The sequence below is a fragment of the Numenius arquata genome, chromosome 1, assembly GCF_964106895.1.
Source record: "Numenius arquata chromosome 1, bNumArq3.hap1.1, whole genome shotgun sequence".
NCBI classification, from domain to species: domain Eukaryota; kingdom Metazoa; phylum Chordata; class Aves; order Charadriiformes; family Scolopacidae; genus Numenius; species Numenius arquata.
Window position 1 is genome coordinate 8,963,114 of NC_133576.1, and position 14,771 is coordinate 8,977,884.

The window sequence follows — 14,771 nt, forward strand, 5'->3', positions numbered from 1 at the left end:
ATGTATATTATGCCATCAGGTACTAAGTCTATGCCAAAGACAGAAATAAGGGAAGGGTGGCACTGGGAACCTTGTCGGTAAGCAGGATCCCCATGAGGACTGGTAAGTGATCTAGTCTCCACATTTTATAACACTAGTGCAAGATCACCACGTTATTATCAAAAGCAGGCCTCTGCTTTGTTTATAACCATATGCTAACTGAGTTACTGAACTTCTTACTGTGTGAGAAAATAGATGGTCACTGAGCTGATAGTGATAAGGATGGGATAACAAGAAGTAGTTAATGACTTCAAGGTTCTCTCATATGTCAAAGTACGTACTCCTGTACCAATTAGGACAGAGCTGTGGCTACTTCAAGGAACATCCCTATGATCCTCAAGAAGCTGGCAAACTTACAGTAAACTTTTACTGTCCTGAGATGACTCAATAGCTTAAAAGGATAATATGAAGAAGGGTATCCTTACCCAAATGACCACCGAGGAACTCATGCCTGTGCAGAAGTGTTTTGCAGACGCTGCAAAATTTAATACACGTGTGCAAAAGGGCTATTCGGTCGTCCTAATGAATATGTAAGCCTAGGTGGAGTTATGTATTAGGTAGACGGAATAATGAGAATCTTTTGTGTATAAATAATGGGTGAATGTCCCCAGTAAGGTGTGCTAGATTTGTGGATTTCCACCCAGCACCTGACGTCAAATAAAGCAACATCTCCTCTCTAAACTGCTTCTGGTTTCAAGAGCTTTTGTTTCAGGTAACAACCCCAGCCATCCTCTTTTTCCAAACCACAATATAAGCAAAAACATCTTCAAACTCAGAGTAGCATGGTGAGAACCCAGGCAAGGAACACTGGAAATACAACTATTTTTTGATCTTCTGCTGTTTAATCAGGTAGGTCTCCTTAGCAGCATCCTAGTAAACCCTTTATGCTGGGGAAGTGTGGGAACACAGGATGCAGTGAGGCAGACATAGTCTCAGGCAAAGAAGATTTGCCTGCATTTTCTATTCAGATATCCAACCTGAGAATTGTGCTAGATCCTCAACTGCAGAACAGTGACCTATAGTTACAGCATGTTGGCACCATTTTTAATCTCTTTCTACTCTCTCTGTGCCTGGCCAAGCTATTGCAGCACTTTAATTTACAGACTCTCCACCTGTGACGATGTGGGGAGAGGGATTGCTGCTCTGGGTAGTTACATAGACCACCAGTCCAGCAACACAAGACAGGGCAGTGAGCAAAGAGGTATTTCTTCAACATGGCATTCATCTATATGCTCCAGTAACTGCGCACCATGGACTTGAGGCCTTCTTGACCAGCTACTGATCCTAAATTCCTGTTTCTGGAACTTGCCTTTTATTTCCAGGGCTGTAGGACACCTCTCCCAGCATGGTGCCATGCTGCCAGCAGGAACAGGGCAGAAGATCCTGGCTTGATTTGAAGATAGGCTGGCAGGAAAAGCAGTTTCCACAGTCCCTGGAGCAGACAATCAGCTGAGGAAGCAATGCAGGCACCCCCAGCAGCAGCAGCTGCTCTTGGCCAGCCACAACTGCAGGCAGAGCAAAGCCGCAGCCTGCGCTCTGAGCAGCCGCCAGTGTCAGACACCTTGCTTTGCTCTTGTAGCTTTATAACCATACCCGAGTTGAGACCAAAGCTCCCAGCAATGTTTAGGAAGCCTCAGGTTAAAGTGGTTTTGGCTATTCCCTACAAAAATCTGAGAAGGAATGGATTTTCTTAGAAATGTCTTCTGAACAACCCAAGAAAAAAACTGGGAAGCCACCTCCCTGCTACAGGCACCTGCAAAGAACATATCTCCCTCTTACACTGTGAGGCCTAATGTTAAAATTAACTTGCCAAAGTTTTTTTAAAAAAGCTTTAATTTAAAAAATTACTGTTTGGCACCATAGGTGGTGTCAGTTTTTTCTCTGCACACACAATTCTAAGAGGGCATTTCCTGTGGCTGGCAGGTAGCCCCTGTCATGCCTTGCACCCCACCTGTAACCCACTTCAGGGGCTATGGCTGTGTCCTTCCCAAAAAGCCCCTTCGTCACAAAATACTGGGAAACTCAAAAATCTTGTGGCCAGCATCACACCACGAATGCTATCATTTCATTCATAGAATCATAGAATACCAAGTTGGAAGGGACCTCAAGGATCATCTGGTCCAAACTCTCCTGGCAAAAGCACGCTCTAGACAAGATGGCCCAGCAGCCTCGCCAGCTGAATCTTAAATGTGTCCAGTGTTGGGGAATCCACCTCTTCCCTGGGGAGATTATTCCCATGGCTGATTGTTCTCATTGTGAAAAATTTTCCTCGTGTCCAATCAGAATCTGTCCTGGAGTAACTTGTATCCATTGTCCAGCCTCTTTTCCATGTGACTCCTTGTTAAAAGAGAGTCTCCATCTTCTTTGTAGCCACCTGTTAAATACTGGAACATGGTGATAAAGTCTCCCCTAAGCCTTCTTTTCTGAAGGCTGAACATACACAGTTCTCTTGGCCTTTCCTCATCTGGCAGGCTTCCCAGTCCTTAGATCATCTTGGTGGCCCTTCTCTGGACCCTCTCCAGCCTGTCCACATCTTTTTGTGCAGCAGGGACTGAAACTGAACACAGTATTCCAGGTGCAGCCTGACAAGAGCTGAGTAGAATGGGATAATGACTTCTTTGTCTCTGCTGGTGATGGCCTTGTGGATGCAACCCAGCACCCTGTTGGCTTTCTTTTCCGCAGCAGCACACCGTTCACTCATACTGAGCTCGTTGGCCACCAGGGCCCCCAGGCCCCTTTCCACAGAGCTGCTCCTCAGCCGGGTAGATCCTATTATTAAAGCTTAAGGACAGGAGAAGAACAAAGCACAGGCAGAACCCCTTCAGACCCCCTTCTTCTCGGGGCGGGGGGGGGTGTGACTGGAAACCGGCCGTGTCCTCCCTCAGGCGACCCACCGCCTAACGGCCGCCGCCAACGGCCGCCGCCGCCCCTCAGAAAGCCCCGCCCTTGGCAACGCCCCGCCCGCGCGCGCAGCTCCCTCCCTCTCAGGGCCCGCCCCCTGGCCGCCATGCTCCGGTCCGAGGCGGGGCCGGCAGCGGGTAGCGGCGGTGCCCGGCCATGTCGGGAGACGGCGAGGAAGATCTGCCGGCCTTCGTGGCCCTCCACGGGGCCGCCCTCCGCGCCTCGGGGGTGCCGGCGCGCTACTGGGAGAGCCTGTGCCGCAAACTGCGTGGAGAGGTGGGTGGCCGGCCGGCGGGGAAGAACGGCGCTGAGGGAAGCGCCTTCGGCGGGAAAAGCCGCGCAGGGCCGGGGGCGGAACCCCCGGCGTCGAAGGGGCTTCTTCCCTCAGTGAGGACAGAGTGGTGGGGAGTGGGGGTCCCCTCTCCTCCCTTCCGCAGCTGGGTATGAAGCGGGCACGCCCCCTCCAGCCCCCCCGCGATGGTGAGGGGAGCCGTGGTGGGGGGCGGCTTCCCCTTTCCCCGCCGGGGCGAAGAAGAGAGCCGAGGGGTTGCTGTGGGAAAAAGCTTTGTGCCCGTTGCGTTACCGAAGCTGCAGCTTGAGGCTGCGAAAGAGGTTGGGTGTGTTGTGCGTATCCGATGTCGTCTTATTGTTGTCAGCCTGAAGCCTGAAAACGTTTGGGGATCCTGGTAACTGAAGATCCAGCGTTGGAGAGGGTTGATGAATGTGTCCTGAAGCCTTCAGCCCTTTTTGCCAAAGAGGAATTTAGGAAAGCAGCAGTGGTAGTATTAAAGTCAGAATGTTGTCATATGTTAATGCGTTATGGTTTGGGTTGGCTTTTACCTGATTATATATTTCTTTTTTTCTCAGTTCTCTTCACTTCCATGCTGGTCTACCCAGTTCTCAGTCATTTATAACTCTGCAGAGCTTGTCTTGCATATGCGCAAGTTACCTGTTTCAGATTGTTTTCTGGAGTGTTTTCGGCCAGTTGGTTTGCTCATTTATTCCTGACCCGAGTACAAGCTGTTCAGTTCTTTCAGAAGACAGGGATGGTGGTAGAACTTTCTGGGAATGGTTGAAATAATAACAACGCAAGAACCACTTTGTAGAGTGTCTCAGAGTAGCGGTGCTGTCTGACTTCATCAGGCCAAGAAAAGTAGTAATTTTGGACAAACAGCTTGTGAAGACAGGAGTTGAATTTAGAAAATTTATTTTGTTTCGGACATACGCAGCCAGCCTTAGTAGTGAGGAAAGCTGTCTTGGATTTATTGGAGTAAAGGAACCAGGAACTGAGGCAGGAAAGAGGCAGAACCCGAAACTAGTTGTCTGGAGACTTGAGAGTGCTCCAGGGAGTCTGGAGGAGTCTACCTGGAGAAGGAAATAAGAATGAGGTGAACTTTCAGTCTTGGGGAAAGAAAGAGATCTGATAGGAACCTTAAGGTACGGGGAGAAAAGGGAACTAGCGGTGGGGTGCAGTGTGCAAGTTGCTCACTGCAAACTGATGAGCAGTGGAGAAACAGATGGGATGATAGATTTGAACAGGAATTGTAGGACAGTGGGCAAGGAGAGGGGACTGTAGTTTAACACCCATGTACAAGTAAACTAATTCTTGATTACTTGAACTGTTCTTTTCCCCACATCAACTTCAAAGTTGGGACTGGAGGGAGCATAGCAAGCTGTGATATAATCTGAGTGTTTATAGCACAGGGTCTGAATGTGTTCTTACTGCTTTCTAACCGTTGTGTGTCTGCCACTGCTAGTAACAGGATTATGTGTGTATTACAGAGAAAATAAATCTACATTAATTCAAGCATATGCCGGTCACAAGCTTCCTGTTATGTTATACCTCTCTCAGCAGGCATATGTGCAAGTGACTTGAAGCAAGGAATGTCTACTGCTCTGCTTAAATAGGAAGGTATGAGAAAGGATGTGTTGGAACAGGATGAAATAGAAGGCAGTATAAAACTGGTAAAGAAACATAAAGTTGCAAACTGTTGCATTGCCATATGTCGGTATCAGAAAGCTGGAGGTAGCTGGCAAACTGTGGACATAACGCAGGCTGAAGATTGGTGTCCTGTGGCTGAAATTGTTGCATATTACCAGCTTTGTTGGGGGGGATGTGAAAATTAGAACATATTACAATAGAGCAAGGGGAGACTCGTGATCCTGATTTTTTTGCAGAGGCTAGGATGGCGAAAGGCAGGATGAAGAAAGCATATGCCCTAAGGTGGCAGGCTGCTTCTGCTTCATTTTGCTTGCAGTGGTGTCTGAGCATGCTCTTTTGTACTAAGTGTTTCAGTTCGTGTGGAGAAAGAGATTTAATGATTTCATTGTGCTTAGGAAGGTAAATTATGCTGCTGATGGTGCTTGTCTCCACTGTCGCAGCTTCTGGGTTTTATCCAGAAGAAGGGCAGAAGGATATGGAGAAGACTGGGATGTCTAGGGAAAACAACTGTGAGGAGTGCTGTGGACTGGGATGAGCTCTTGAAAGGAGGTAGAGACAACTACAGTACCTTAATTAGAACTGGACCATGTGAAGTGGCTGGAGGAGCAGCAGTAAAGAAAACAAAGGGAGTGAAGGGAGAGAATGAAAATGTTTTGGGAGTCTGGGTAATAAAGAATAACTGGGGGAGTATGGGGTGTGAAAATTAGTGCAGCATGTAGCATAGAATGAGTTTCCTTGTTTCATGTGTGAAAGTAGGAGGAATTTTTCATTTGTCCTAACCTGTTGCAAAGATTAAAACTTTCTAGTATAGGACTTGGAAAATTTGCATCCATAATCCAGGTAAAAATCTCTCTTACATGGATACCTCTAGAGCCCAAGCCCAGGCACCTGTTTTCCAACATACACATGTGCTTCAACATACAGAGTGAATGCACTCCCCTTCCTATGTGTACGTTAAAGCCTGCAAGAGAAGGGGAGGGTTTGGTTTTTTTCATTTATCTTGAGATCTGCTAGAGCAGGTTTTCTTTTGAAAACATTATGTAACCATGATTTGAATTGGATTGCTCATTCAAAACATGGTATATCTGCTAGATCAAAAAAACTGCTTTTATTTATTTATTTTGCATTTGGCATTCGGTGTCTCTGTTGGGAAGCAAACTTTTCTATATTACTGGCAGAAACTTGAAGAACAAAACATATTGCAGCAAGATTTTTGTGGCCCTGAGATGTTGCTGGCAAAGGGCTGCTTAGAGTTTCATCCTGGTTAGAAATAGAGGCTCTTAATTAATTGCTAGAAGGAATAAGCCTGATCAATATCACTAGACTTTATTTTCCAGAGCAGGCTCTTGTTCAGAGGCTACCTGTGGCCTTCGAAGTAGTTTGCAGTGTGCCTATAAGGAATTTGCTGAAGATGCCTGTGCGTGGTAATTGTCATGATGTGCCTGCTTTGTTATCACATTCTCTGGTTCATTAGGTTTGTTAGGTTGGAACTGCACCTGAATATGAAGAGGGAGTGATTTTGCCCAAGCATGTTTTGCTTGCAAATGGTTGTGCCACTGAAATGTGTTGCTATCCCTTTGCTGATTTCTAGAGATTATTACTTATTCTGGTGGAGTTCTCCCTATTCTGCTTCAAGCAAAAGGTTATACTTTTCAAACTGGTGTTGTGATCTTATCTGGCTGATGTGTGCCTTAAGTAGCTTAAGATTCCTTTAATGGAGCTCCTGCGTTAGTAGGTTCACAGTGTGACGGACCCTCTTAAAGGGAGGGAGGGGAAAAGGAGAACAGCAGTGTCCTCCATCTGCTTAACAGGCTGTGTGTCCACAGTGGTGGCCAGCCACTTCTGCCAAACTAGTCAGTTCGCTACTGAACTGTTTGCATTATCAATTAGAAATTTAAAAAAAACCCAACAAAAAACTCAGAAAAAGCCACTGGTTAAGGTGGTCTTGAACTACTGTTCTGAGAAGTGTGAATTGCTTCAGGTGAGGAATACAGTTACTTTATTTTTTCAATTTTATAAATTCTCTATGAGGGTTTTTTAACATACTTCTGCTGAAAAGGTATTAAAAGTGGAAATTTTTTGCTAAATGCAACTGCTACAGTCTCATGCTGCTGCTGCTCTGTTGGAGGGAGAGATCAAAACTTTGCCTTAGGGGATTTGGAGTCCCTTCATTTTCAAGTCTTGAGTTGATGTTTAATAAAATATAAAACAAACAGCTTACCTTTAGTCGTAGGAGTTGATACTAACATTCCTCATGGGTGTTTGGTGAACAAGTGGAGCCTGTGGCGAGTGAAGGCTAATCTCTGAGTCAGCAGCTGGCTCACCTCATAACCCAGCTTGTACAAACTCTTTAAGACACTGTCAAGTGTAGAAAGAATACATAGTGCCATACTGTAGCAGGTGTCAAGTGGACTCAGTGAATCACACTTGTGGTTTTAATTTTCTAATGACTGTCAGTCACTTAGCTGCAGTTTCTTCTGCTAGCTAATGAGCTTGATGAGGACAGCAGCAGGAGCAGGGAAGTGTCACTTCAGGGAGGAGTTGAATGTGTGTGTTGCCTGGTGCGCTTTTTTGCTACCTACTGTAAACCGGGATTAGCACTTGTGTGGTGAGCCAGATCAGCGAGCTGATCCAGCTGGGAGTTAACCTGGCAAAAATGAATGGTGAGCACCACGGATGGCCACACACAAGGAATGGCTCTTCCTTTTGCTGGGACCTGCCTGCAGTTACATGAATGGCTGTGAATTTTCCAGGCAACTGAGCAGAGACTTAAAGAAACATTGGTGGTACTGTTGTAACAGCAGGAGGCTGTGATATTGCTTACTATTGAGTAATGTTATCCTCTTCTAGCAAAACTGAAAAACCAGAAATAAATTAGAACTGCTAGCTATTGTGATGCCTGCTGAAGTGGAAGATACTAAGTCCATTTCTGATTCTTTTTAAAAATAGGTGTGTTTTTACTCTCCAGTGAGATTGTCTGCAAAGTAATTTTATTTATCCTAAGAAAAATGTATATGTGGAGTTAGCCAACATGTTGTTGGCATCTTCTTTTTCTATCTCCCAGCCCAAAGGAAAATGCCATCTCCTGCTCCTCAGAAGGGAATTTCAGGCACTTGTCTGCTTGGATCTGGTCTAAGATACCATGCTGTGGCTTAAGATCTGAAGCAGGTGGTCTTTCCCTGCTGCCTTCCTCCCTTGTTAGATGTCTCTGGGCAGCTCTCTGCTTTGTCTAGGTGGCCTTGCTTTACAAATGTGGAGTTGATTTCCTTACCCTCCTGAAATAGCTATAGCAGAAATAGTTATCCCGAAGGAATACTCAAACAAATAAAAGCTTGTCACTGCCACTGGGATTTCACTGCTAATAAGTTGTCAATGTCTAGAAGTAATGGCTTTTAATAATGTAACGTCAGAGGCTAGGTCTACCTGAGCTTGGCTTGTAAAACCAGTAGCTCTAGAGGTCACATTTCTAGGTTTTTTCCCCTCCCTGCTACTTTCTAGTGAGATTAGGTTGAGGCAAATAATTTGCCTGCTCCTGCCTGGTTCATTATGTAGCATGTGGGTGACTTAGCAAAATAACTCCCTCTGAAAGGTTTTGAAAAGTCTTCTGAGGCTTTATTCATTTTTTTCTTCTTAAAAGCATATGTTCACTTTGAAATCATGAAAGTTGTTAGCAGAGTCTTGGTTCTTCAAAAGTTATGCAAGCCCGCCATTTGGCAAGATTTTGGGCAGAAGGGAAATCTGTGTAGTGACCTACTTAATTTATGTAGATGAAGGTGTTATGTCCAGAGAAGGCAAGAATGTAAACAAACCCTTTTCAGCACATTAGTAGAGGTAAGTGTATAGACCTTAACTTGCAGAAGTATAAGGAATCTCACAACTCATCCGGAGGTGAGTGAGCGTGGGCAGTTCCTTTTGTAGGGAAAGAAGAGAGGGGGAGGCATGCAGAGATTTCTTAACTGGTTTGGAACTTGATTGGTGAAAGCTCTTTTTCTTCAGGGAATTTAATGTACTTTATTATGGTTGTATAGCTTGGGTAACACCTGGTTTTGCTGGTCTTAAATTGTTGATTTTAGCAAAGTTAAGCAAAGATACTCTGTTTTCAGCTTTTAAAATTCTTTCTGAGGATTTCAACTAATAGATGATCATCAGTAGACCTGTTGGTACCAAAGAAACCAACAAAACTTCCTGCCAATATTAACTAAAGAAACTTCCCAAACAAACAGCTCTGTTAGTGTTAAGGAATAAGTACTGTTGTTCACTTATCTGTTACGTTAAAAATGCCGTTTTCTGTCGGATTGCAGGCCAAAAGTGTCTGCAAGTGCTTTTCAGAGCTGCATTGTGCGTATTGGGGTACTGCCTCAACCAACTGCTTGATGTTTTTTGCACTTTTCATCTCAGATATTTGATGCTGGTGACTATTTTGGGATAATGCAAGTAGAAGAGGTGGATGAAGAGGAAGAAGGTGATGAAGAAATGGAAGAAGAATTAAAAAAGAAACCAAATCCTGGAAACGAACCTTGTTTCAAAGTTATCGTAACAAACGAGAATGGACTTCAAGCCTCCAATCCCAACAGGTAAGTAGTGATTTCAGAACTAGTGTTCAGACTTCGAGTGGTTTTAAACCCTAAAATGATAAGGACAGTTTGCTTTAAAACTTGTTTGATCCTATTCAGAAATCCTCTTTTCTTACTGTAAGACATAGCTGCCTGTTTGAGGAAAGGTGCATGCTATGAGGCACATCTTGAAAAGGTTACTAGAAGTGCAAGTGTCTTAATGTTGTTCCTTTTTAAATCATGCAGGAAGATGCTTAGAAATTGGTTTTAGTAAACTGAGGGAGAAAATAAGGAAAAGGCAACCTTGAAATGAATTCTGCAGAAAAAAAAAAAACCCTTTGTATCTGCAAGACTGTTTGCCCTTGGGAAAAAAAAACAACCAACTGAAGAAATAATTGTGACCTTCACAGATCTCAGGCTAAGGAGGTACTAAGCAGCTTCAAAGTAATGATTCATGGACTATTAAATTTCCTCCAGTTGGCTAAAATATAATTCAAGAGTGTGATCATGTGATTGCATGCTATGCATGCATACATAATTGAATATATCAGGTTACTGTTGGCTTTCTTCAGAATCAGCTTATCTGTCGTGAATATGAGACTAGTGTGCAGTTATAAAACTAGAAGAAAGTTGCTTAAGAAACAACGATGTTAAAACAGCTTTTTGTGTTCTTATTGATTTTTAAACATAGAACAGGCTATTTGTCTTAAGTGTATATTAATAAATATTGTATATTTACATTGTATATTAATAAATAGCAGCGAGGTATACTCATCTGCTGGAAATGTAAATGCAATTCTGCTCAGTTCTATAAAACTTCTTTTGCCAGAATTTTCGTACGTTTTTAGGTCTTAGGTAAACATACAAAGTCTAAAAATCTAAATTTAGCTTTCATGAGCAAAAACAACATAGAACACGGGTACCTGCCTTTACGTGCCTGTTTTAGCGTAAGTCATTGTCTTTCTAAATCTGAGAACACGCTTAAAAACTAAAGTTCAAAACAGCTCCTACAATAATCTTGGGCTTCCTTGCAACATTCAGATGTATGTGAATATAGGAACAGAACACCAACGTGCCTCTTTGCCGACATTTCCAAAGAGTTTGACCTTAGCATTCTCTGGAGTCTTTAATTTTAAAATTAAATGAGTTTTTTTCTGTATGTGGCATTTTAGGTACAATAATTGTTCAAGGATACTTGCTGTACATGATAGTTGACATGTTTTTAACTTTCTGAAATACGGGTTGTGGAGGTGGGTTTGTTGTGGGTTTGTTTGTTGGTTTGGTTTATTTTAGCAAGTAGAATTCAGATTTTTCTCTGACTTGATTCAGTAAGAGGGTAAAACCAAAATGTGGAGAATGCTTCTGTTTGAATAACTGTGGTTTTTTTTAAAAAACATGTGGCCTAAATAAGGACTAAACTTGTCAAGGGAAGCTGTGTCAGTTGTGTAAGGTTTTGGTTTGGGTTATATTATTTTAAAACAATGTAATTTTTCTAAAAAGATTGGGAAGAGGAGGGAACTCCCCAAAAACTCCATAGAGAAACAATCAATGAACCTTAAAATTAATGCTTTTTTTTTTTTTTAATAGCAGATACAGGTTTTTGGTAATCAGACCTCTCCACCTAGTTTTATAGACGATGGTAGATGCCACAGAGCTCATGACTAACAAGATCCTCAAATACAAGAAGGAAAAGAAAGGCAGGAACATCAAGTTGATGGAGTGGAGTTAATAATGATCAAAAGGGAAGAAACTTGTGTTCCCGGACTTTAAAGGGACCTTTAGGCATACAAACTGAGTGCCCTGTGCTGTGTTTGTTCCTCATTTTCATGGAAATGGTAACTAATGCAAAATAAGTTTTCTAGAACAAAAACAGTGTAAGTGGGAGGTTGTTCCTAACCTTAAATGTCACAGTGTGTACTCAGGGAGTTACTTTGGGCATAAGAGAAGACTTAGTTACAAGGAAATGTAGCTCTTATAGTAAAATGTTCTGCGAATATATGTGTTAAAAAAAAAAAAAAAAAAGTGTTGTTGTAATGTTCCAAAATTCTCTTTAAGCATTTTCCTCATCGACCACGCCTGGACATACCGTGTTGAACATGCCCGGCAGCAGCTGCTTCATGTACCTGGCTTACTGCACAGAATGACAAATCTCATGGGAATCGACTTTCACGGGGAGATCCCAGATGAGGGCAGTATTGAGCAAGTGTTGCAGGAAATGTGGAAATACAATCAGACCTACCAGCTTTCTCAAGGGGTAAGTCTCTAAAGCCTAATTAGGATGCTAAAAAGTTCTGAGCCATCCTGAGTGAAGACATTCCAATATATGGTTATTGATGAAGATACATGTTCATTAAAAAAGGGCCTTTACAGCCATTTCAGAATAAACTTCTACTTGGAAAGAAAGCAGATGCCATGTAAGGCTTAAATGCACAGCAGCTTGCTACCAGCTTTCTGATGAGAACTTTGAATGGGTTTTTATATAGAGTAGAAGAGTCTGCTGTAAAAGAAGGGGGCTGGGAGGGGGAGTTCTGCTTGTATGTTATGTGGGGTTTTTCTACTCAAATTTTCTCATAGTGAAGGAAAGAACCTCTCATGAATCAACTGTCTCACATAAAAGTGTGTGTCTTGGCTATGCTGGCAGTTTTCCTCACCTGTGTAGAATGCTTTACATACTGGGGATATATCAACACTGTCAAAGAATTTAACTTCCTGGTTTGGATTTGGCAACCGATTGTCTGTAATGTGTAAATGAAAACACTTTCTGGAGTGGTGACCTTTATCAATTAAGTTATCAGCTTAGCTCACAGTAGTATCAGGCCTGAAAAATGCCCGAGAAAGGGATTCATTGTGACTGCTTTCTCTTTTTCTTTAAAATATTTAAAATTTTTTTCTTTTTTAAATAAAAGGGAGATCTGAACAGTATCTCTCAATCTTTCTACCCTGTGGCTTTGTTTCCCATCTTGATGTCATGAATGGCTTGTGAGTCAGGTATCTGTGTTACCACTTGAAAAGTGATTTCCTGGAAGACAATTAATTAAACCTGCAGTTAAGCTTGTCTTCTGTTCCTCTTCCTGGCACTGGGCTGCTTGAGTATTTTAAGTCTAATCTCTGTGCTCCATTTCTGCCTATGTAGAAAGGCAATAGTAATGCTACCAAGCAATTTAAGTTTTATTCATTCAGAATCTTACCATGACAAGTGTTGCAGGAAGGGGTACCTTGATGGTGCAACCTCAACACTCTGACAGCCAGCTGTTGTTGCAGGAGGCAGTTCTGCTGCCCTTTACTCTTAAGCTGTAAATTTCAAACTACTTTTAGCAAACTGATTATGGTAGAAACTGAAGGAGAACTAATCCTACCAAACAGCCTTCTGCTGGTTTAGCTCCCTGAACTGGCTAGTTTGGTACAGGGTACACAGATCTAGTAGGCAATGACAGTAGCATAAGAATGAGGATGGGAGTGTGCAGTGGAGATGGGAATAAGCTGTTCTGAGCACCAGCTGGATGCTAGCCTGGCTTAGCCTCAGAGATGAGTGTTCCTCTGTACCTAGCACCTGCTCACAGTCTTGGCTAGACTAGGAAACTGAGAAATGGTTGTAGGGGGTGCTGCCAGCGCCTTCTGTCTTGCGGTGCTTTTCTAGCAACTGATATGGGCAGGATGTCTCACTCTCTTTAATTGCACAGACTGCAGAGGAGAAGGTTCCTGTCTGGTACATTATGGATGAATTTGGATCACGCATTCAGCATTCTGATCAGCCTAGTTTTGCAACAGCACCTCTGTTTTATATGCCTCAACAAATTGCTTACACTGTTCTCTGGCCTCTGAGAGACCTTGAAACCGGTGGTAAGTGTAGGTCTGTTGAGTTTTTGTAGGTTTTTTTTATTAAACTCATAATAGAAGATGGGCCATATTCTTACAAATCATTGAGCACTTCACAGTAGAACAAAAATTTCAAGACCAAAATGATTGCATATTTGTAATGCTCTCAAACTTAAAAGTTCTCTGACTAATATTTTCATAATTTATGTGAGAGGCCTTTATCAGTCAAAAAATATTGCTAAAGTTTTATTGAAAGAACCTAAATCTTGCATCACTGTCTTAATGGAAGAACTGTTTCAGTCATCTGAGATGCTTTAAAAATTCCTTAAAAGTCTGTGTTTGTAGCTTTGAGTGAGAAAGTCAAGTACTGGAAGTTTGGAAATGCCAGGCCAACAATTTACTCCTGTAATCTTAGTTGGGGCCACTTTATGCCCCCATGATGTGGAGGAGATAAGTGTTTGGCTGTGTGACTAAACTGACCCAAGTCAGATGGTTTCAGACTAATTTTTCCATCCTAAATAATACCCTTTTTAATGTAGTTCTTTAATTATCTCTAATTTTACATTTAAATAAAAAAAGGGGATTGTGGGATTATGAACTGTTCAACTATCGTTTTTGTGTGATATGCCACGAAGAAGATTTTCAGTGTAGAATGAAAGGCAGTTCCTAAAGGTTGTCCTTGTTTTGCTGCAGATGAAGTGACTCGTGATTATGCTTATGGGGAAACGGATCGCTTGATCAGGAAGTGTGTTTTGTTACCATGGGTGCCTACTGAAGTGTTGGATGTCAACTGTTTTACTCCAGAGCCATCAGATGAGCATTACCAGGTATAATTTTAATGAGTTAATATCATATTTTGTCTCTCTTAGGAAGAAGCAGTGTCTAAAAAGCATTGCAAGAGTTCTGATTTTGCTGCTTTCGTTAGGCTTAAAGACTGTTTCAGAGTATAGCTATTAAATAAAAAGAAATGCAAAGAAAAGTGTGGTGAGACAAGAAATGTCTTACATATATTTAACTGTTTAAAAACTGAAGCGACGCAAGTGAGCTCTAATATGTTACCACAGTATTGTGTAACTTTTTTTTATAAGCATGCTACAAGGTACTTCATATGACCTATCTGTCTTCCAGTTAAATATTTGATACATTGTCTATTAGGCTTGCTGATGGATTTACTGTTGCAGCACTTCTGGTTGGTCTTGAATTACTGAAGGATTTGTTTTAGTATTTTTAGGAGTGGTTATATTTTTCAGCCTGTCTACTCATTTAATGTTGTGGTTTAGAACCATTAAATATTGGAGCAGAAACATCTTTCATTTGATGGCATTATTATAAAGAGTTCATCTGTTTTCTTTTGAGCTCTCCTTTCTGCTAAAGGTTTGTGATATTTTAAGGACTTGCAGTTAATGGTGTTTGGAATGTCCTTTTCATGAACCAAGTCTGCATGAGCTTTCTTTCTAAGAAAAATGAAGAAACCTGATGCTTATGAGGTACTGGCCACTAAGGAGCGTTTAAAGTGCAGC

General features: G+C 42.3%; 1 protein-coding gene across 1 annotated transcript in view; it reads left to right on the forward strand.

The window, feature by feature from the left end:
- Window positions 1–3,043: 3,043 nt before the first annotated feature.
- TTLL12 (tubulin tyrosine ligase like 12) overlaps window positions 3,044–14,771 on the forward strand; it is a 28,957-nt gene continuing 17,229 nt past the window's right edge. The window contains exons 1-5 of the mRNA XM_074151762.1: window positions 3,044–3,216; window positions 9,281–9,456; window positions 11,491–11,689; window positions 13,116–13,275; window positions 13,945–14,078. Of these exons, the coding sequence (XP_074007863.1) occupies window positions 3,097–3,216; window positions 9,281–9,456; window positions 11,491–11,689; window positions 13,116–13,275; window positions 13,945–14,078 (789 nt within the window). The 5' untranslated portion in view covers window positions 3,044–3,096. The remainder of the gene's footprint in view (window positions 3,217–9,280; window positions 9,457–11,490; window positions 11,690–13,115; window positions 13,276–13,944; window positions 14,079–14,771) is intronic.